The sequence below is a fragment of the Nicotiana tabacum genome, chromosome 10 (genome assembly GCF_000715075.1).
Source record: "Nicotiana tabacum cultivar K326 chromosome 10, ASM71507v2, whole genome shotgun sequence".
Classification (NCBI taxonomy): Eukaryota; Viridiplantae; Streptophyta; class Magnoliopsida; order Solanales; family Solanaceae; genus Nicotiana; species Nicotiana tabacum.
This window is the reverse complement of record NC_134089.1, coordinates 110,433,977-110,455,570: the sequence shown is the minus strand read 5'-3', so window position 1 is coordinate 110,455,570 and position 21,594 is coordinate 110,433,977. Positions and strand designations below refer to the sequence as shown.

The window sequence follows — 21,594 nt, the reverse complement described above, 5'->3', positions numbered from 1 at the left end:
GATTTGATGGCGGAGGCAAAGATTCAGTTGGGGATATAATGCTAGAGCTGATGATAGGGCCAATTGAGTTCACAATGGAATTTCAGGTGCTGGATATAGTTGTTTCCTACAATCTGCTGTTAGGTCGCCCATGGATTCACGCTGCTAAAGTAGTCCCATCAACACTACACCAGGTGGTCAAATTTGAATGGGATAGACAAGAAATAGTTGTGCATGGCGAAGACAATTTATGCGCTCACAGCGATGCCATTGTACCGTTCATTAAAGTGGAAGATCACAAGGGATCGTGGGTCTACCAGGTTTTTGACACGATGGTGGTAGAGAAAGTTCCAGAGGGGAAATACATTCCAAATCTGAAGATAACCGCCGTATCAGTCGTGGTGGCCTATGAGATGCTGAAGAATGGTTTTGTACTTGGTAAAGGTTTGGGCTCATCTTTGCAAGGCATCATACAGCCGGTGTCTCTTCCTGAAAACTTGGGAACATTTGGTCTGGGATTCAAGCCCACTGCCATAGACATAAGAAGAGCCAGAAAGTTAAAACAGAGGGCATGGGTCCTTCCAAAGCCAGTCCCACATCTCTCCAGATCATTTGTCAAGTTTGGTACCAGAAAATGACCAATAACAACAATTCCCAATCCTGTGATTGATCTTGATAAGGATTTAATTGAAGGATTTGAGAAGTTGTTCGACGATATGAACATGGTGGAAAGTAGTGAAGGTTCTAGCAACGCAGAAATTCAATTCGTTGGGCCAAAAACAAAGCTTCATAATTGGAAAGTCACTCCTCTTCCCACTCGAAAGGAGTTTTGGTAGTTTATTTTGATTTTCCTTCAGTTTGTCTGGGTTATTCCAGGGTTGTAATCTAGATTTTTTTTATCTTTCAGTCTGTTTGAGTGTGCAAACCTTGTTATCTTTTATCATTCAAAGAAATGCAATTTCCCTTTCTTCATCATTCCTGATAGCTTCCCTTTTGTTTTTCTTTTCTTTTCTATACAGTTCTTTTTACGCTGGTTCTAATGACATGGCATGCGTGAGGAATCCTCAACCCAGTCTTAAAAATCAATCTGATTCTGAAAAAATAATTCAAGAAGTAGAGTGTGATGACGAATTATAATATGATAAGGAAGATGCCTTTGAAGAAATTAGTAAGGAATTAAATCACTTTGAAGAAAAACCCAAACGCAACCTGAATGATACAGAAGCCATCAATTTAGGGGACACAGATAATATCAGAGAGACTAAAATAAGTGTCCACATTGAACCAAAGATCAGGGAAGAGATGATCAAAGCCCTGATTGAATACAAAGATATTTTTGCATGGTCATACGATGACATGCCAGGTTTAAGCACTGATTTAGTGGTCCACAAGTTACCCACTGACCCGACATTCCCTCTCGTCAAGCAAAAATTGAGAAAGTTCAAAACTGATATGAGTGTGAGGATTAAGGAAGAAATCACTAAGCAGTTGGACGCAAAGGTCATTCGGGTCACACGGTATCCCGTTTGGTTAAATAATGTTGTGCCAGTACCAAAGAAGGACGGCAAGATCAGTGTATGCGTTGATTACCGCAATCTCAACAAAGCAAGTCCAAAAGATAATTTCCCACTACCCAACATCCACATTTTGATCGATAATTGCGCCAAGCGTGAGATTAGATGTTTTGTGGATTGCTATGCAAGGTATCATCAGATTTTAATGGATAAAGAAGATGCGGAAAAGACGGCATTCATCATGCCATGGGGAACTTATTGTTACCGAGTAATGTCATTTGGTTTGAAAAACGCTGGGGCAATTTACATGAGGGCAATGACTACTGTGTTCCATGATATGATACACAAGGAGATTGAGGTATACGTAGATAATGTAATCATAAAGTCGACGCAGCAGGCTGACCACGTCGGAGATTTGAGGAAATTTTTCGAAAGGCTTTGCAGGTACAACCTCAAACTTAACCCTGCCAAGTGCGCATTTGGTGTTCCATCCGGAAAATTGTTGGGATTCATAGTCATTCGTTGAGGCATTGAGTTGGACCCGCCAAAGATCAAAGCTATCCAAGAATTGCCGCCTCTAAGGAATAAGACTGAGGTGATGAGTTTATTAGGGAGGTTGAACTATATCAGCAGGTTTATTGCTCAGCTCACGATAACTTGTGAGCCTATTTTCAAGTTGCTGAAGAAGGATGTTGAGGTCAAGTGGATTGATAAGTGTCAAGAAGCATTTGATAAGATAAAAGGATACTTGTCAAACCCACCTGTGCTGGTTCCACCAGAACCAGGGAGACCTTTGATTCTTTACTTGACAGTCCTAGAAAATTCATTTGGTTGTGTATTGGGTCAGCATGATAGCACTGGCAGGAAGGAACAGGCCATCTACTATCTTAGCAAGAAGTTTACGGCTTATGAGGTTAAGTACACTCACCTGGAAAGGACATATTGCGCCCTAACTTGGGTAGCACAGAAACTGAAACATTATTTGTCATCCTACACTACTTACCTTATTTCTCGCTTGGATACGTTGAAGTATATCTTTCAAAAGCCTATGCCCACAAGAAGACTTGCGAAGTGGCAGATTTTGCTCACGGAGTTCGACATCATCTATGTGACTCGGATCCCGATGAAAGCCCAAGTATTGGCCGATCATTTGGCCGAGAACCCGATCGATAAAGAGACGATCCATTGAGAACTTATTTTCCTGATGAAGAGGTGATGCATATTGACGAACTGGAGTAGATTGAAAAACCAGGTTGGAAACTTTTATTTGATGAGGCTGCCAACATGAAAGGAGTTGGAATAGGGGCTATGCTTATTTCTGAAACAGGGCATCACTATCCTGTTACGTCTCAGCTTCGTTTCTATTGTACCAACAATATGGCTAAGTACGAGGCATGCATTTTGGGTTTAAGGCTAGCTGTAGACATGGATGTCTAGGAAGTCTTGGTCTTGGGAAACTCGGATCTTCTGGTGCACCAGATTCAAGGAGAATGGGAAACACGGGATTTAAAGCTCATACCATACCGACAATGTTTGCATGATCTTTGTCAACAGTTTCAATCAGTAGAGTTCAGGCATATTGCAAGGGTCCATAATGAGGTGGCCGATGATTTGGCTACCTTGGCATCAATGTTGCACCATCCGGACAAAGCTTATGTCGATCATCTACATATTCAAGTCCGAGATCAGCATGCTTACTATAACATGGTGGAAGAAGAACTTGATGGTGAACCGTGGTTCCATGATATTAAGGAGTACATCAGAATGGGGGTATATCCGGTGCAAGCCATGGGGGATTAAAAGAGAACAATTCAACGGTTGGCAAGTGGATTTTTCTTCAGTGGAGGAGTTTTGTATAAAAGAACACCAGACCTTGGATTGTTAAGATGCATAGATGCTAGACAAGCTACGACTGTCATGTCCAAAATACATTCGGGAGTTTGCGGACCACATATGAGCGGATATGTGTTGGCGAAGAAAATTCTCCAAGCAGGTTATTATTGGCTCACCATGGAGCGAGATTGTATCAATTTTGTGCGCAAATATCATCAGTGCCAGATACACGGAGATTTGATTCATTCTCCACCATTGGAATTGCACACAATGTCAGCACCATGGCCCTTCGTTGCTTGGGGCATGGATGTCATTGGACCAACTGAGCCAGCAGCATCCAATGGGCATAAATTCATTCTGATAGCCATTGATTATTTCACCAAGTGGGTTGAGGCTAAAACTTTCAAGTCTGTAACCAAGAAAGCAGTGGTTGATTTTGTTCACTCAAATATCATCTATCGATTGGAATCCCAAAGGTGATCATCACGGATAATGGTGCTAATCTTAACATTAATTTGATGAAAGAGGTATGTCAGCAGTTTAAGATTGCACATCGCAATTCCACCCCATATCATCCCAAGGCGAATGAAGCAGTCGAGGTAGCCAACAAAAATATAAAGAAGATACTTCGGAAAATGATAGAATGTTCCAGGCAATGGCATGAAAAATTACCATTTTGCATTGCTGGGTTATCGCACTACTGTCCGTACTTCAGTAGGTGCAACTCCTTATTTGTTGGTATATGGCACTGAAGCAGTGATACCTATGGAAGTTGAAATCTCATCCCTTCGGATTGTCGCTGAGGCTGAGATTGATGATGATGAGTGGGTCAAAACCCGTTTGGAGCAGTTGAGTTTTATTGATGAAAAAAGATTGGCAGTAGTGTGTCATAGCCAGTTATATCAAAAGAGAATGGCGAGAGCGTATAACAAAAAGGTGCGTTCCCAAAAGTTTGAAGTGGGTCAGCAAGTATTAAAGTGCACCCTTCCACACTAGGCCAAAGCGAAGGGCAAGTTCGCCCCAAATTGGCAAGGGTCGTTCATTGTAACAAAAGTGTTGTCCAATGGTGCTTTGTATCTAACAGATATCGAAGGCAAATGTGTAGACATGGCTATCAATTCTGATGCAGTCAAGAGATATTATGTATGATTTCTTTGGTTTAATTGTTGATTGTTTGTACTTGGCATTGTTTCGAAGATTGGAATGACGAAGGCAATTTGTTCTTCTATATAAACACTCTACCCTTTGTTTCCCCTTTTGAACCTTATTTATTTTATTTTATACCCCTCTTTTGGAATCAATAACGAAAAAGAGAGAAAAGAAAGAAAAGAAAAAGAAGAAAAAAAGAGAAAAGAAAAGAAGCGAAAAGAGAAAATACAAGAAAACAAAGAAATTCAGGTGTGAACTACGTTTGACCTAATTCCTGTTAAGGATACGTAGGCATCCTCACGGCTCGGTCATATCATATCAAAATAAAAATCATAAATTCCCAAGCAAGAAACTAGGACAGAAGTTGTGATGGTGGTAAGAGATCAGATTCCAAAAGTTGTAATTTTGACCCATTTAAGTTGCTTTGACCCTTTTTGATACCCTTTTCTTTCCAAACATATCCAAAGAGCCCACATTGTCGTTCAAAGAAAGACCTCTCGATCAGTCTTCGAGAGATGCCAAGTCAAGCAAGTAAAGAGGATTCATATTAGGGCAACACTCCAGTTTAAGCAAGAGAAATCAAAAAATGAGAGAGTCTTATTGGTGAAAACCTTCATGGGCACCATGAGGCGACGAAAGCTGAGAGAAAGTAAAAATGAGAGAGTCTTATTAGTGAAAACCTTCACGGGCACCATGAGGCGACAAGGAATTGAGGAATGAACAAATAAGAGAGGTTTGTCGGTGAAAATCCTTCAGGGCACTGCAAGCCGAACAAGGTCTGTAAGCTGGCGGAAAGTAAACATCGGGTTGCGGAGATCTTGGAGCACAAAGTAAAACAATTGGAAAAGTGATTGGTTAATTAGACTGAGTTGATTAATCCAAAATGCATACCATGATTATTGGTGCCAGTTACTCCACTCAGATAAGTTTCTTTTTCTCTCTCCAATAGTCATCCAAATTTGGATTTACATCTTTATTTTTAATTCTCAAAATCATCGCATTTCATTGCTGTTAATTTTACTTCTCTAAAGCTCTTCCAAGGTTAGCCTTGTTTCAACAAATAAGAAGGAATTTCAAAGTTTAATACCAATTTCGAAATTGCACGAAGCAAAATGCGGCTAGGACATGCCAGAGATAGTGTGATGAAAAGTAGGACATAGAGTGTAAGCAAAAGTTAAATCGGTGAAATGGTTCAGTAATGTAGCGGGAGATACAGAGGTCAGAAATGAAAAACAACGGTTGGGGTGTAGATCATTCAGATCATCTAGGTTCCTGGGGTTAAGGATAAATTAGAAGGTCAAACAATTCTCGACCGGCTCAAGGCAGCCAGTCAAAGCAAAGCATGGTGAAGAAAGAACCACCTTCAGCAAGAATGCCATAATTAACCACCACATTTTAAACTGACAAGATTTTCTTTGATTTGAAACAGGGGCAAAAATTTCGTTTGTTTCGGAAAGACCCCCATAAGGAAAGCAAGTACCAAGCAGGTTTGATCGCAAAATTCTCAGGACCCTCTTGGATAATGGGACTTAGTTAAAATTCATACAATTATAAATAACAAGATCTAGCATAAGTCTTACCCCAAAAGAAATGTAAGTTGGCTTTGAAGTTTTCATTTTTAGAATAGGATTCAATTCGACATTTCAGGACCCTCCTGAATAATGGGACCTAGCTTTAAGAGTTTCATTAGATAACAAGATTTAGCGTAAGTTCTACTGTAAGGGAGTATAATTCAGCCTTAAAATTGTCACTCTTAAGATAAAACTTGATTTCGATTTTCAGGACCCTCCTGGATAATGGGATGAGTTCTAAGACTATCTTAAATAACAAGATTCAACAGAAATCATACCTTTAGAAGATATAATGTAGCGTTGAAACAGGCATTTTACTAGAAGTTTTTAGGACCCTCCTGGATAATGGGATCTAGATTTCAAATTCTTATAGATATTTGGTAGCATGATTGAATTAACACTCACGGATATGCCCGGCTACCAAACTGGGGCAGAAAATTTTCTTTTTTTGTCTATTTTTTGGAAGTCAGGTGCCTATCTGAAGAGCAGGGAAGGACAACACTAGTTTCAAAGAATAGAATGCAGTTCATACCCAAGCAATCAGGCACCCGCCTGGAAAAACAAGGGAGGACAAGTCAAATAAAAGTAGTCTCAAGAAGAAGACAGTTCAAGTTTCAGCAATCAGGCGCCCACCTGGAGAGCAAGGGAATACAATTCAAGTTTTAATAGTCAGGCACCCACCTGGAGAGAAAGGGAATACAATTCAAGTTTCAGCAGTCAGGCACCCACCTGGAGAGCAAGGGAATACAGTTCAAGTTTCAGTAATCAGAAGCCCGCCTGGAGAATGAAGGGAAGAAGTACAATTCAAGTGTTGGTAATCAGGAGCCCGCCTGGAGAACGAAGGGAAGAAGCAGTTTAAGTGTTAGCAGTCAGGCGCCCGCCTGGAGAACGAAGGGAAGCAGTTTAAGTGTTGGTAATCAGGAGCCCGCCTGGAGAACGAAGGGAAGCAGTTTAAATGTTGGTAATTAGGAGTCCGCCTAGAGAATGAAGGGAAGAAGCAATTCAAGTTCGGTAATCAGGAGTCCACCTGGAGAACAGAGGGAAGGCGACAATGGTCAAAGGAAGACAGTTCAAGTTTCAAGGGGAAAGCAATTCGAGTTTCATAGGAAGGGAACACAATTCAAATATTGGCAATCAAGAACCCACCTGAATAACCAAGGAAAGGCAATAGCAGTCAAAGGAAGACGGTTAAGGGTTCAGCAATCAGGCACCCGCCTGAAAAACAAAGGGAAAGCACCTCAGAATACCCTTCAAGACATGCAATAAAGGAATCTCGCTTGGAGAATACAAGTCAAACAAGCGGCAGAAACTGCAAGACCAAGTTTGAAGATACAAAATAAATCTTTATAATTCATAAATCGTAGTTTAGTCTAGTTTCTTTTATTTTGTCATGGTGTAATAAGGAGGTCAGTAAGCAGTAGCAGCAGCAACAACAGTGAAATCACAGCTTCATGGTAGTCCCAGCTACCGAAACTTCCCGAACTACACTGACCTGATTCCTTTATAGCCAAGGATATGTAGGAAACCTTTGAAGGAGAGGTTCGGTCAGATTCTTTCAAAAAATGCTTCCCACGGAGTATTCAAATGGGCAAAAATTGCCCGTATCCGCTCACTTTATCTTTGCACAAAAACTCTTCGTGTTTCCGGGCAAAGAGGGGCAGCTGTGAGCACATGATTTTTGCCCTATATGAATTATTCCCATAATTCAAAACAAAACAATTTTTCTCATTGCTCGCAATTTTGTGGATTTTTTGTGGCATTTCCTGTTATTGTTTGCATTTTTGTTTAAATCATAAAAAATACAAAAATATTGCATATGCGTTTAGGATTTAATTTTTATATTTTTAGATCAATTAGTACATTAATTTGTTTAACAAAAATAGAAAAAATCATAAAAATAGTCATGTTGCATTTTAATTTCGAATTTTGGCAATTTTCTTTTTATTTGGTATTTAATTAGTTGTGGTAATTATTATTTAGAGATAATTAAGTTAATTTAGTAGAATAATTTGGTTTAGGGATTAATTAAGGTTTTATTTTTATTTTGAGAAGAAAAATACTTTTGAAATAAAAAGAAAAGGAAAGGAATAAAAAAGAAATCAGAAGTTGGGCCAATTTAATTAAAATCCCAAGCCCAAATCAAATACCCCTCCCAAAACCCAGATAGACCTAGCCCAAACCCGTCCCCTTACCCGGTCCAGCCCCATTGCCACCCAAACGACGTCGTTTGACAAGTTTTGATCAGGACCGTCGATATCATTTGATCAAATGGTCCACTACATCGCCCATTAACCTGACCCCGACCCGATCCAGAACCAAACCGCCCCTCCCCCCTACTTAGTCAAACCGACCCCGTTTCGATTAAGGATTCAATCGGAACCGTTGGATTCCAATCATCCAACGGCCCTAATTAAATCGTGGATTTTAATATACCCAGACCCTTCAGCCCCCCTCCCTCCTCAGTCACCCTCGTCTCTCTCAATTCCCCAAACCCTAGAGACCCGCCGTCCTAATTTTCACCGCTTGTCGCCGGCGATGCCGCCTCCGTTCACCACCAAAAATATACCCCAGAACCATCACAACTTCCTCTTCTCAAATCCCAACTTCACTTCCTTCGAACATCCTTGGAATTTCTCGAATTTTGATTTAAAGGGATAAACCCTAGCAGCCGCCACCATTCCCCACCACCTTCCGGTGGCGGCGGCGCCTCCGTTCACCTCCAAAATTACACCCCATGATCATCAAGACCCCCTCTTCCCAAATCCTTACTCTGTTTCCCTCGAACATGGCCTGAACCCTTCGAATTTCAAATCTGGGGTTCGAGCCATAAAAGCCCAAAGCCAAATTCAGACATGCAAGACTACTCCTTCAAGTTTTCTCAAGTATTCAGGATGGTTTGGTCACAAAATAATGATGCTCGTTTGTTCTTGGCAAAGAACAAACGATTGACATTATTTGAGGACCAAACTGGATTATCAATTGCAAGTTCAAATGTAGCGTGAGCTCGTTCCTATTTTGTGATTATTCTCATTGGTATATTTCTAATTTTCGTCTTTCCCCATCTCTGTTTCTTTTCTCTGGTCGATTTCAGTTGAAATTCGACCAGTCCTCCGGTTTAAAATATCTTCTGTTCATTGTTTTGTTTTTCAAACTGCTTTGTTGTCAGCTTGTTTAAAATTCTAAAGTCATATCTTGTTTAATCACTTAGTCAATTTAACTAGGATTAGTCGTATAATTTGGGTAGTTTCTTGCTTATTTGTATGTAATAATCAGTTGATTAGTGTAGGTTTAATTCTCAAAACTATTCAAGTGTTTACCTAACTTAGGAAGTTTCTATAGTGGTAGGGTTGTGAATACACTAAAGATAAGATAGAGATAAGGTTTAAGTGGAATCAACTAATAAAAATGGGGAAAAGGGAATTGGTAATGGTGAATGCACTAATTGGCTGCCTATTTAAAGGATGAAAGATAGAGGTTGAAAAAAAGAGAGGGGGAAGTGATAGAAAATTCTGAAAAAATACAAACGGCTAAATTGTTCATTACTGTTCCATTGAAATCTCTTGCAACTTTTGAAGTTTTACGGTTTCTGATAGCTAATCTGATTCATCTGGGTTAGATTGTCGTTCGAATTGGGAGATGGGGTTTGTTTCTATTGCTGTTCGTCTATTATTGCTGCTTCCTTTTAAAGTTTCAAGCTAATTTCTGGTTTTTTGCTGATATTCAGGTATGCATTTCTGCATTCTCCTTAACTGTAATGCTTGATTTGGAATTAGAAATGAAGATCTGGATCTTTGAGTTATATTCACCATTAGTTGGTTCATAGATTAGCTTATTTGTCCACTTTGTTTTCTTTTTAACTTACTGCCCTTCGAACCACGGATATGTGATCAATGACTGAATTTTAAAATCATGTGACATGGTAGTTTAGTTGATATCCATCTTAGTTTGGCTTCTTAAAATATAGTCATTTGTATTACTTGTTTGTTTAAGGTCAGTACTTGAATTTTTTTAAATGTAGTTGATTCTTTTAAATATGTACTAAGTAAGGATTTCAAGGCTACTATGGTATGGATTTGAACCTTGCATGCAATGGAATGGATAGTTCAGGGCCATAACTTCTGATGTTTGATTTGTGTAGTGGGTCTCAATGTTACTAAATGTCTGCTTACCTATATCAAGGATCAAGATGTGATCTAGGATTCATTCTTAGCTTAGTTTTGATCTCAAATTTGAGTCTTGTGATAGAAGTGCAGTTATCGTTTAGTGTGACTATTGGAATTTACTACTGATTGCACATGGTGGATGTAGAATTTTGAAGAACTGTTGTCAAGCACGTTAGTGCGGGATATGTTAACTTAAATCTCTTGTTACTTTACAAGTTAATTTTCATTTTTTTTAGAATCATTTGGAATGAAGATTCACAACATGAAAAATGGGTTATAGAAGAACACTTATTGATGTATATATGACAAATGCGATTGAATCATGTTTAAATCTGTACATCATCTAGTAAAATAAGTATGCGTGAGGATTTAAATAACATTTTTTACTCCTTTCTAGAATACTCAATTGAATGGCTATCTCGATTTGGTGCATCTGAGTTTTCCTGTGATTAATGATCTATTGGTAATGTTGAAGCTCAAATTATTTAGCCTTAGGAATAATTCAATAAGCAAAAGAAGTCAAGTTGTCTTTTGAAGGATAAAATAGTGATGTGCAGTTGTCTAGGAAATGACTTAAATAGTCAAGATCACTGTCTCCCATTTGTTTGATAATTTAAAAAATGAAATGCAAAGGATTGACCTCTGTATTGTTGTGTGGAATCGAACTGAGGAACTCATCGCTGGTTGAAGCTGGCCTTTGTTTAAATTTGGGATCTCTTATGGGCCAGTTTGGATCAATATTAACTTGTAATTCAGAACAATCTCACGTCTGTGGGCTATAGGGCCGCATGCTGGGCCCAAATTTTAATTTCACACCGTTAGCCTCTTTCATTTATTAAAATATATTCCCTTAGTTTGGACCACAATAGAACCCTTGTCCATTAACATTTGGGTAGTTGCGATCTTAGTAGCCGTTTAATTAATTCATCGTTTTCTTTAGCGTTGGAGGTGTTCATGATGACCAATTGCATAAAGTATGGCCCTCACTTTATAATCTAGCAACCCCTTAGGATAGAATAGTTCGAGGCGCGCCATGTCAAATAAAATCATAATTGTATGGCCTTCGTTTTAATTAATTTGGTTTTGGTCCTTAGAATTCGAGGCATGTCACCTAGTTGAATTTCCATGGCCTTTACAAAAATTGCAAACGCGTAGTTGCTTTAGGCGCGTTATTTTAATTATTTACCTTCCTAAACTCGGGTGTGCATTTCATGTGACCCAAATCCAAATCATGACAATGTTAAATAAAATATGTCGCGGATCGCGGGTGCATTTCATGTGGCGTGATCCAAAGACGTGTTTTGTATAACGTTGAAATCTTCCTAAATTTAATAAAAGCGATTTTAAAGTAAAAATGCACATAGGTTTAAAAGTGTTTTAAAATCAGATAATTAGGCCAATAATAATAGTTGAGTGATCGTGCTAGAACCACGGAGCCCGGGTTAATAGAATTCCTTACCCGAATTTCTGGTTCGCGGACTGTAATACAGAGTCAATCTTTTCCTCGATTCGGGATTTGAACGGGTGACTTGGGACACCATAAATTATCCCAAGTGGCAACTCTGAATTTTAATAAATATAATCCCATTTCGATTGTCACTTAAATTGAAAAAAACTCCATTGTACCCTTTACGGGTGTAGTGAAAAGGAGGTGTGACAATAATTTTCAGACCCGGTGAGCTTAATATCGTGCAATGCAACTCCAGGCATGTATGTAGATGTTAAAAATAGAGGATGATTGTGATCAATTCGAAGACTCGTCGTTTCTCCCATGGCCGATCAAATTGAAGCTTCTAATAGTGTTCGATGTTCAGATCTTACGAATTTACAACAACCCGCTCTGATACCATGATAGATTCTAGGTTTGCATGAACAATTAAACCCTAGCTTCTAGAGAATTCAGAGAATGAAGAAGGAGAAGAAAAGAAGTAATTTGATTTCTGATTTCTAATTTCACTGTACATGCCTAAACAATATTTAACAGTCTTCTAACAGCCTAACTACCACACACGTGCAAGTCACATGTGTGAGTATGCCCTTATTGCAACTTATCTTTTAATCCTCAATACCTAGAAAAAAAGTAATAGAATGATTCGGGGCATGCTAAAGAAGATCCAAGATAAAATTACTCCATACTCATCCCAACCAAGCATTCTAAACTCCCTGCTGAAAGATATTCAGATACTACAAATCAAAAATTTGAACTTTAAGCGTTATAGATTTTAAGATAAGGATTTCAAATGCTAGTAATTGAATTATGAATTTAATTTTTGAACAAATTTAATGATTTTTTTATAGAGTGATACTGGATTCTGCCGTATTTATATATATATATATATATATATATATATATATATATATATTCAATTTCTTGATCGACTTTACTTAAAATTCGGGCATGATACCCAACTACCGGTAGCAATGTTTATGGCTAATGAAATACTGGTATTGGTTGGGAAAGAATATTAACTTTCCATAATGTAATTTTATCCTCATTCATGGTTGAACAGTACTACTCCAGTATAACTAGGGGTGGGCATCAGTCGGTTATTATAAAAGTACGGTTCGGTAAATCGATTTTCAATTTTGTAATATTAATAACCAAATCAAACCAAAGTATTTACGGTTCGGTGCAATTTTTTCAAAGTTTGATTCGGTTATTTCCGATTTATATTTTTTTCAGTTTCAGACGGTTGTAGGAACAGCGAAGTATTTATAGTTTGTAGGAACATCAAAGGTTATTGTCGGTATTGTGAAGAGGATGGACAAAGGTGTTGTGATTGAGAACATTGGCACCTGAGATTTGCATTAAGGACATTATCAGTGCTTATTCTTTGAGCGACTTCGAGCTTCAGTTGTTGAATGTTAATGGCAATATGGGCTTTCAATAGATATTGATGCGGTGAAACCATACATATTCTATGCAAGTGTTATTATTAAATCAGTGTTTATAGTTGCCCTGGTAATTTTTCTTTCTTTCACTTAATGTGAATCTGGACAGAGAAGTAAGCTTAGCAGACAATAAGATGGGTAATACAAAAATTTCGGTTTTTCGGTTTAACCGAAAATCGAAATACAAAAACCGTAAACTGCATCGAAAAACCGAAAATTAATAATTTTAAAATCGTGCACCGACCCAAAAATCAATTAAACTGAAAAATCGAAATTTACGGTTCGGCCGATTTTTTCGATTTGATCAGTATTATGCCCACACCTAAGTATAACTACAAGAGTCATTGTTTTTGAAATTTGAATATGAGATAAATAAATACGTAGGTTGCACAAGCTAACCATTTAATTAAGCATAAAAACATAGTTTTAACACGAGTCAACAATCTCATCAACATCATTCAAAAACTCATCAAAAAGTGAGAAAAGATTTATATTAGGATATTCGCCAATATTAGCTCTAGCTTCTAGCTAGGTCATGACGATCTAGAGCAGTGGTCAATTCAAATGGAACTTTTTACGACCTCAAGCAAGTAATTAAAAAGAAAATCTTCCACAATAAAAAGTCTGTTTAGGCCATCTCCAACTTTACCCCCATTTTCCATAATAGGGGCAATTTTTGGGGTAACTTAGCTTCAACCCTTTCCCATTTTTGTCCCCAAAATGGGGGATGAATAGTGTTCCCTCAAATATGGGGGTACACTATTCATCTCCCCCATTATTATTCATCACTTTTTTTTTATTTTATTATTTAATCTTTTAATTTATCTCTTTAGATATACCTAATTATATTTATGTAATGTCTTTATAATATTAATTTACATCTTAAATTTGGTGTATAACTTTGATAAATTAATTTTCGTGCATTTATTATTTTTATGTAAAATTGTAAGTTAATTTTATTATAAGTTATAATTGAACGTGCATTCGGAGTTTTGCAACAACGTTTTGCAATTGTTGCAGGACCCTCGCGTTTTTGGCAGAAAGAAGTGCTACATGATATAATGACTACATGTATTATACTGCACAGCATGATAATCGAGAATGAACATGATCTTAATGCACCAATTCAAGATGATTTGGAAGATCCAACTCCAACAGTAGAAATGACAGTAGATGAAAATCAACGATTTCAAGAATTTTTAGCTCGACATAGAAGAATCAAGGACAAAGATGCTCATTTTGCACTTCATAATGCATTAATAGATCATTTATGGGAGAATACTAGAGGTTGAAATTGAATATTTATGTAGTATTTCGAATGAATTGTATCATTATGTAATATGTATTTAATTAATCTTGTATCGCAATGGTTTCACTTTTATTTGAATTATTAGTTAATCTATAATAACTGCTTACAAATTATATTATTTAAAATTTTATGGAATTGTTTTAATGGAAATTACAAACTAATTAAAATAAAAGATGGAATTTGTTTAATGAAAATTAAAAAATAAAATTGAAATGAAAGATATTAATATAATATAGAAGAGAGAGAAGAATATAAAAAAGTTTGGGGAAAAAAATGAAGGAATGGTTGGAGTAAGTTGTCCCCAAAATGGGAAAATCTCCATTTTGGGAACAAAAAATGGGGTAAAGGTTGGAAATGCCCTTAGCAAGAAGTACAACAGTATGGTAGCGAGAGATATGATATGTACCAACATGCATCACCACAAAAATACAGTTTATTTTTTTTAAAAATATAATTATATTGGAAGCGTTCTATCATTATTATTTTTTCAATCTGGTAATCTCTTATGAATATTAACTTGAGCATCAGAATAAACTCCGATTTGTAGGCTTATTGTTAATGATTATTTCTATTTTGCAATGGACATGCTTGGGTGCTGAACTCAATGACACCATATATAGTTGGGCCAAGCTTCAAGGAAGCACCCAATCGGAATTATTCAAACAAGTTAAGTTGCAAAACGTTAGGTGAAGCAAAACGTGACATAAATTTGAATGGGAAAAATATTATCTTTAATTATTTTTAGAATGCACTTATTAGACTTTGGACAAACGGTCATTTGAGATATATTTTTAGTCCACCGTTCAAGAAGGGGAATGAGATATTCATTTTTTGTTCCACTATTTTTGACTAGTCTAGAATTTCGGCAAAATACCTTAAAACCTCCCTAAACTTGATACATTCTTAAACTATTCGTGGTCTTAATTACCTCTTTCTTGGTTATTTGATAGATGTTACCCCCTTGGACGATCTCACCCAGGAAAGTGGCATGCACTCACCTGCCACGTGGATTTTCCTGCCCATGTGACATTTTTTGGAATACTAAATTATATTTTTTTACTTTTTTAGGTGTGTTACTTTTTTAGCTAATCCTTTTCGGACAATATTTATAATACAACTTGGATAGAACTACATTATTTAGGCTTCTTTTTTTGAATTTGAACTGAAAATAAAGATTTATACAGTTGAAATAAATAATCAAGACATCTAAAAGATATCAAAATTCATAATTTGAACTTTATTATTTTGGCTAATATTTTATAGGGAAAGGTCCAAAATTGCCCCTCTACTATGGTATATTGTTTGCTTCTGCTACCCGTTATACTTTTCGTCCAAATTTATCCCTACTGTTAACAAAGTTTGTAAAATTACCCCCGACCCTAACGTTTTGATATTGTGACAGCTGACCCTTCCAATATTTTGTCCATGTCAGTAGCCAAGTCAGCAGGTCCCACCAAATAAAATGCCAAGGTGAAGTCCATATCACCACTTTTAATAATATCTTAGTTATCTTAGTCCATATCGCCACTTTCTATCCGTATTTTCTTTTTCAAATTTGCTTGCAAAGAAACATAAGAATGAGAGAGGATGACAAAATATAGTCACCAATCAATCGTTCGCCACCGGGCCTTGCCGGTGGTGGTGTAGATCTGAAAGCCAAAGAAATTTTTAGTCATAGATCTGCCGGATCTACATACTTCCAATGAACAAAACCAACCACATCGCAAAGGACGACCATTTTCATCTATATCCGGCAAGGTAACGCTAGTAAAGGCGTGGTGATAGTCACCGGATTATGGCAGCATGGTTGAATGAACGAAAATAAAGAGGGAACAACGGCTGAGCATATGAAAGATGGACGAGCACCTGGTATGAAGGTCCGCCGGCCAGCCGAAGACCAAATCCACTGCCATTAATCTTCTTCCTCTCCGGCGAGCTTGTCGAAAATAATCTTCACTGCTTTCACTTTTCTTCCCTAAAAATCCAGAACTCAAGAAAAACTTGGTTTCCTAAAATCATGAAGGCGGGTTAGATGAGAATGGGAGAAAAAAAGAAAACCCACTCCGCCGACCACTACGCCTCGCCGGAAAACTCCCATCAACGGAAGAACTTCAATAGTGGTAAAGTAAATACGAACTAGACAACAAGAAAAAGAACAAAAGAAGATTAATTCATCTTTTCAGAATGGGACTTTTCAGTCAATTAATACCTGAGATTTTCTAAGATCTTACCGGATTAAACACTCTTAATCTCAATTTCCTACGAAATAAGGTGAAGAATGAAGCTGGCGAGGGGATTAATTAATATTAGAAAATAAAATTACTAATAGAAAGGCACCAGTGAACTGGGTTTATCGTGAGGAGAGGTTAGAGGCAAGTAGGGTAGGAGATCTTTTCCTTTTTATTTTGTTTTTATCTTTTTCTAATTTTGATAAAGAAACATAATTTATTTGAGGATTAAATTACTTCCAATGCTGACATGGACAAAATATTATAGGGGTCAGCTGCCGCAGTGTCAAAAACGTTAGGGATAAGGGTAATTTTACAAATTTTGTTAACGGCATGGATAGATTTAGACGAAAAGTATAACGGGTGACAGAAGTAAATAATATACTATAGTAGAGGAGCAATTTTGGACCTTTTTCCTTTTTTATATAGCTCTAAATTATGGAGCTCTAAAAAATATTTTTTTTACAGATTTTACCTGAAAAGGTAAAAATACATGGTTGAAATAAATAGTCATTGCATCAAAAGAAGAAACAAAAAGAGTGTACAATTGCAAGTTCACTATTTTGGCTATACCTGTCACACCTCCTTTTTCCGGCACCCGCGAGGGTAAAGGAGTTTTTTCCAATTAAAGGACAATCGAAACGGGATTTATTTATTTATTTCAGAGTCGCCACTTGGGAGATTTAGGGTGTCCCAAGTCACCAATTTAATCCCGAATCGAGGAAAAGAATGACTCCATATTACAGTCTGCGAATCAGAAATCCGGATAAGGAATTCTGTTAACCCGGGAGAAGGTGTTAGGCATTCCCGAATTTCGTGGTTCTAGCACGGTCGCTCAACTGTTATATTTGGCTTATTTGGCTTATTTAAAACAATTAAGAACTTATATGCAAATTTAGCATTAAACCGCTTTTATCATTATTCTTATTATTATTTTATACAAGAATTGCAACGTCGTGAAAAAGCATCTCGAACCACGTCACAACCAGTGTACACGTGATTTGTTGACGCATTTTGACTTCGTCAAGATCGGGATTTGGGTTACATAAATGCACACCCGTATTTAAGAAAATAACTTCATTAAATATGCGCCAAAATACTACGCGTTATTAAACTATTAGGTAAGACTGTGAAATTTACTAAATGGCCCATCCCGGAATCTAAATATTTTTTTTAAAAAAAATAAATAAGATTGGAGGACCCTGCAAATTTTGTATTGTTTATATTTATTTATTTTTAGCGAAATCCTCCCTTATTTTATGATTATTTTTTAATGATTACATTTTATTATTACTAAGTTTTTCTATAAATATAAAATCAATCTCTACATACTTAAAATAACATATTAGATACTAGTTTAAAACAAATATTAATGGAAGGTAATATTACTAAAATTATAATTATAAATACAACATGGAATTGTCAAATAATTTTTTTTTTTTTAAACAAAACTAATTATCCTATAATCGGACTAAAAATCATATTGTTAGATGACTTGAGCTATTGAAATTAATTATTTACAAATATTGAAAATTAGAAATAATCTTGATTACTAAACCGTATTTCTAAAAATTAAATAATTTAACCTTAATTATCCTTGTTTTAATTCAAATTATGTCCTAATACTTGATTCGCAAAATTAATTCCTGTTTTAACTGAATTTAGCTACATGATTTCGATTAACTTAACGTTGGCGATACTAAAACCCTTATGAATAAGGAACTTAATCAATTTTGCCAAACTGATTTAATAAAGCCATTTTTACATTATTTTCTTCTATTTTTATTATTTGACAGTTTAATCAGTAATGAACATGCTTTAATATATACTACCTAATAATCAGGTTAAAGCAAAGCATTATTTAATACATCGCTACAATATGCCTAATTATGCAAACGACGGCGATTTACAGAATAATAAAACATGAAATAACCTAAATACAATTTTAGAAAAAAATAAAACTAAATTAGAAATTTAACATTCCATTCTTCATTTCAACTTACAAAATGCCAAAATTACAGTTGTGTACCTGATATTGCCAATATAAGAAGAAGAAAGTCAGCCACGTAGTACGTAACACAGGAACAACAATAATAACCAGCAATCCAGTCAACAGAAATCCCAGTGACAGATTTGAAAATCAAAATAAAATCCAGAAACACTGTCAACAAACAACGGACAGAAATCAAGGGAATTTTCAGATTTGAAAAGTTAATTAATGTTTAACCCTTAATTTCTAAACCCGTATATCAGAATATTTATCAGGTGTGTACTACTCTCTCTTCTAATTTCCAGCTCTTTTTATTTATTTTTTTTTTTCTTTTCTTTTCCTTTCTTGAAAGTTTTAATATTTTTCGGATTTTTTCTTTCTCTCTTAAATATTCAGCTTTTTTTCTCTCTCTTTCTCTATCTGTTCTCCTTTCTAAAATCTGATCAAGCCTCCTATATATATCACATCCCAAACCCTTTAATTAATTAATAAAACAACCATTTTCTCCTACCAAACCCATTATCTTCTCACTCATCCCCATTTTAATCCCACTAAATTAAACAAATATATCAACCCCACCCCATTACATCTTGTCCCCCATGCTTATCATAAACAATTACCATATTCTCTTCCACTACATTATGTCTTGTCCCCCATTATATTAAACAATTATATCACCTACACCCCATTACCTTTTGTCCCCCATGCTTAACATAAAGAATTATTCAAAATGTTCAATTCCCAAACTACCCCTCCGAACTTATTGCAATTACCATTTTACCCCTGAACGTACTGCAAATTACCAAACTACCCCCATCAGCTCTAAACAATCAATTAATCAAACTTAACCAAAATATAGCCAATATGACCAATTTCTAAATAAATTCAACAACAACTCATATGAACACAGATGAACAACATCAAATTAATGTGAATGAATTAACCATCTTGGGAACCAATCCTGGTTAATTTAGACCAACAATAGATGAGCAAGGAAACAACAATATTAACAACACAACACATGATTCAAACTAAATCAACAAATCAAAAACATAAACTCGCATTAAATCACTGGATTAAAAATGAACTTCAAACAAAGATGAACATGAATTAAATCTATTTTAAACAATAAAACATGACGGATTCACATGATTAAACCAACATACTTCCCTACTACAACTAAATTCTTTTAGACAAATAACAAGATCGAACAAGAACCAATTATGAACTTAAACTTGAATCTAACAATATTAACAATTTCTGAAAAATACATAAAACACATGAAACAAATTGAAGAAATAATTAATTAAATTTCAATTTGAATCTAACAAACATTAAACTAACAATTTCACATGAACAACTGAAAAATTAACAAAACAATGAACATGAACAAAACAAAAATCAAACATCTACCGATTTTAGATTCGAGAAATATCAAAATAAAATACGGACAAAAATAAAACTCAAAATCTACTAACCGGATTGAAATGACGAACAACGACTAACCAACGACGAACTCGTATGGACTGTTTTGACGACGCCAACCAAAACTCGAACAAACGACGACGAAGACGAATTTAAGAAGCAACTGAAGCAGCGATGAAACAGAAAAAGAAGCAGCTGGGGTGTGTTTGGTTTGTTAGTACGAAGAAGATGAAAGCAGCAACAACAGCGTGGCCTGCTTGGTTGACGACGAAGCAGCGGCGACGGGGTGGCTTCGAACCAGCTGCTCGACGGGCAGCAGCAGTAGAAGCGTCTAGTCGTTTGGACGTGAGGTTGAGGAAGAAGAAAGCAGAAACAGCTGGTCACTGCTCGGGACGAAGAAGGTCGATGATTGTTGAAGGGATGGATTTCCGGCGGGCTAGGTGGTTGTCGCTACTGATTTTCAGTTGGCTGGTGGGGTGCGACGATGGTCATCGACGATGGAGATAGGGTTTTTAAGGACTGGGGTTGTTTGGTTTCGGTGAGACGACGAAGAGCGTCGGGGACTGATTTGTTTAGCAAGATGGTGGTCACTTGGAGACGAAGCAGCGACAGAAGCAGGAGGGTCAGCCATGGACGAGCCTGAGCTCGCCATGGAGAATATGAAGACGCAGCAGTGATGGAGCTTGAGTGAAGCAGCTCGCCATGATTGTGCAGTAGTGAAGCAACTGGGGATAACGCGGGTCATCGAGAAGGAAAATCGCCATGGGAGCTCAAGCTTGAGCTTGGCGACGAAGACGACGAAGCAATGGCAGCGGGGTCGTTTGGTGTGGCTATGGAGGTTGGTATGGGCAACCATGGTCGTTTGGACGAAGCTGCAAGGGGCAACCATGGGAGGTGGGTGGTTTTGGATTTGGGAGAAGAAGATAAGGAAGGGGGAGGGGGCGGATGGTTAGTCTAGCTTTAGGGTTTGGGTTTTTTTTGTTTTTGTTTTTGTTTTTTTGTTTTTTTTTTTTTGAAATGCAAGATAGGGGGTGTTGGGTATTTGGGTTATGGATTGGGTCGACCTGGTTTGAAATGGACCGGGTCGTGGGGAAGGTTGGACAATTTTTTGGGCATGTGGCTTACAATTGAAGAAGTGGCCCAATCCGATTTTTCTTTGTATTTTTGCTCTCTTTTCTTCTTTTATTTTCCTAAAACTAAATTCTAAAAATCCTTAAATTATTATTAAGAACTAAATTAAGTTATAAAAGTGCAAATTAACTCCCAATAACAATTAACGCACAATTAAGTAATAATTAAGCATAAAATTGTACATTTGGACATTAAATGCTAAAAATGCAAAAGATGCCTATTTTTGTAATTTTTAATTTTTTATAAAACAAATTTAATTACTAACAATTGTAGAATTAAATCCTACATGCAAAATGAGACATATTTTTGTATTTTTTATTAATTTAACAAATAAACATGCACAGACAAATACAAATAATTATCCAAAAATGTCACAAAAATTCTCAAAATTGCACACCAAGGAAAATCAT

General features: G+C 36.5%; 1 protein-coding gene across 1 annotated transcript; it reads left to right on the top strand.

The window, feature by feature from the left end:
* The first annotated feature begins 311 nt into the window (after positions 1 to 311).
* On the top strand, positions 312 to 14,393 carry LOC142165299 (uncharacterized). The gene is made up of 2 exons (XM_075223880.1): positions 312 to 417; positions 14,122 to 14,393. Exons 1-2 carry the CDS (start codon positions 312 to 314, stop codon positions 14,391 to 14,393), a joined length of 378 nt encoding a protein of 125 aa, XP_075079981.1.
* The last annotated feature ends 7,201 nt before the right edge of the window (positions 14,394 to 21,594 follow it).

Coding starts and splice junctions, on each gene's coding strand:
- LOC142165299 (XM_075223880.1), top strand. CDS start 312: ATGGTGGTAGAGAAAGTTCCAGAGGGGAAATACATTCCAAATCTGAAG. Junction 418..14,121: donor GAAGAATGGTTTTGTACTTG/GTAAAGGTTTGG, acceptor CAATTGTTGCAG/GACCCTCGCGTTTTTGGCAG.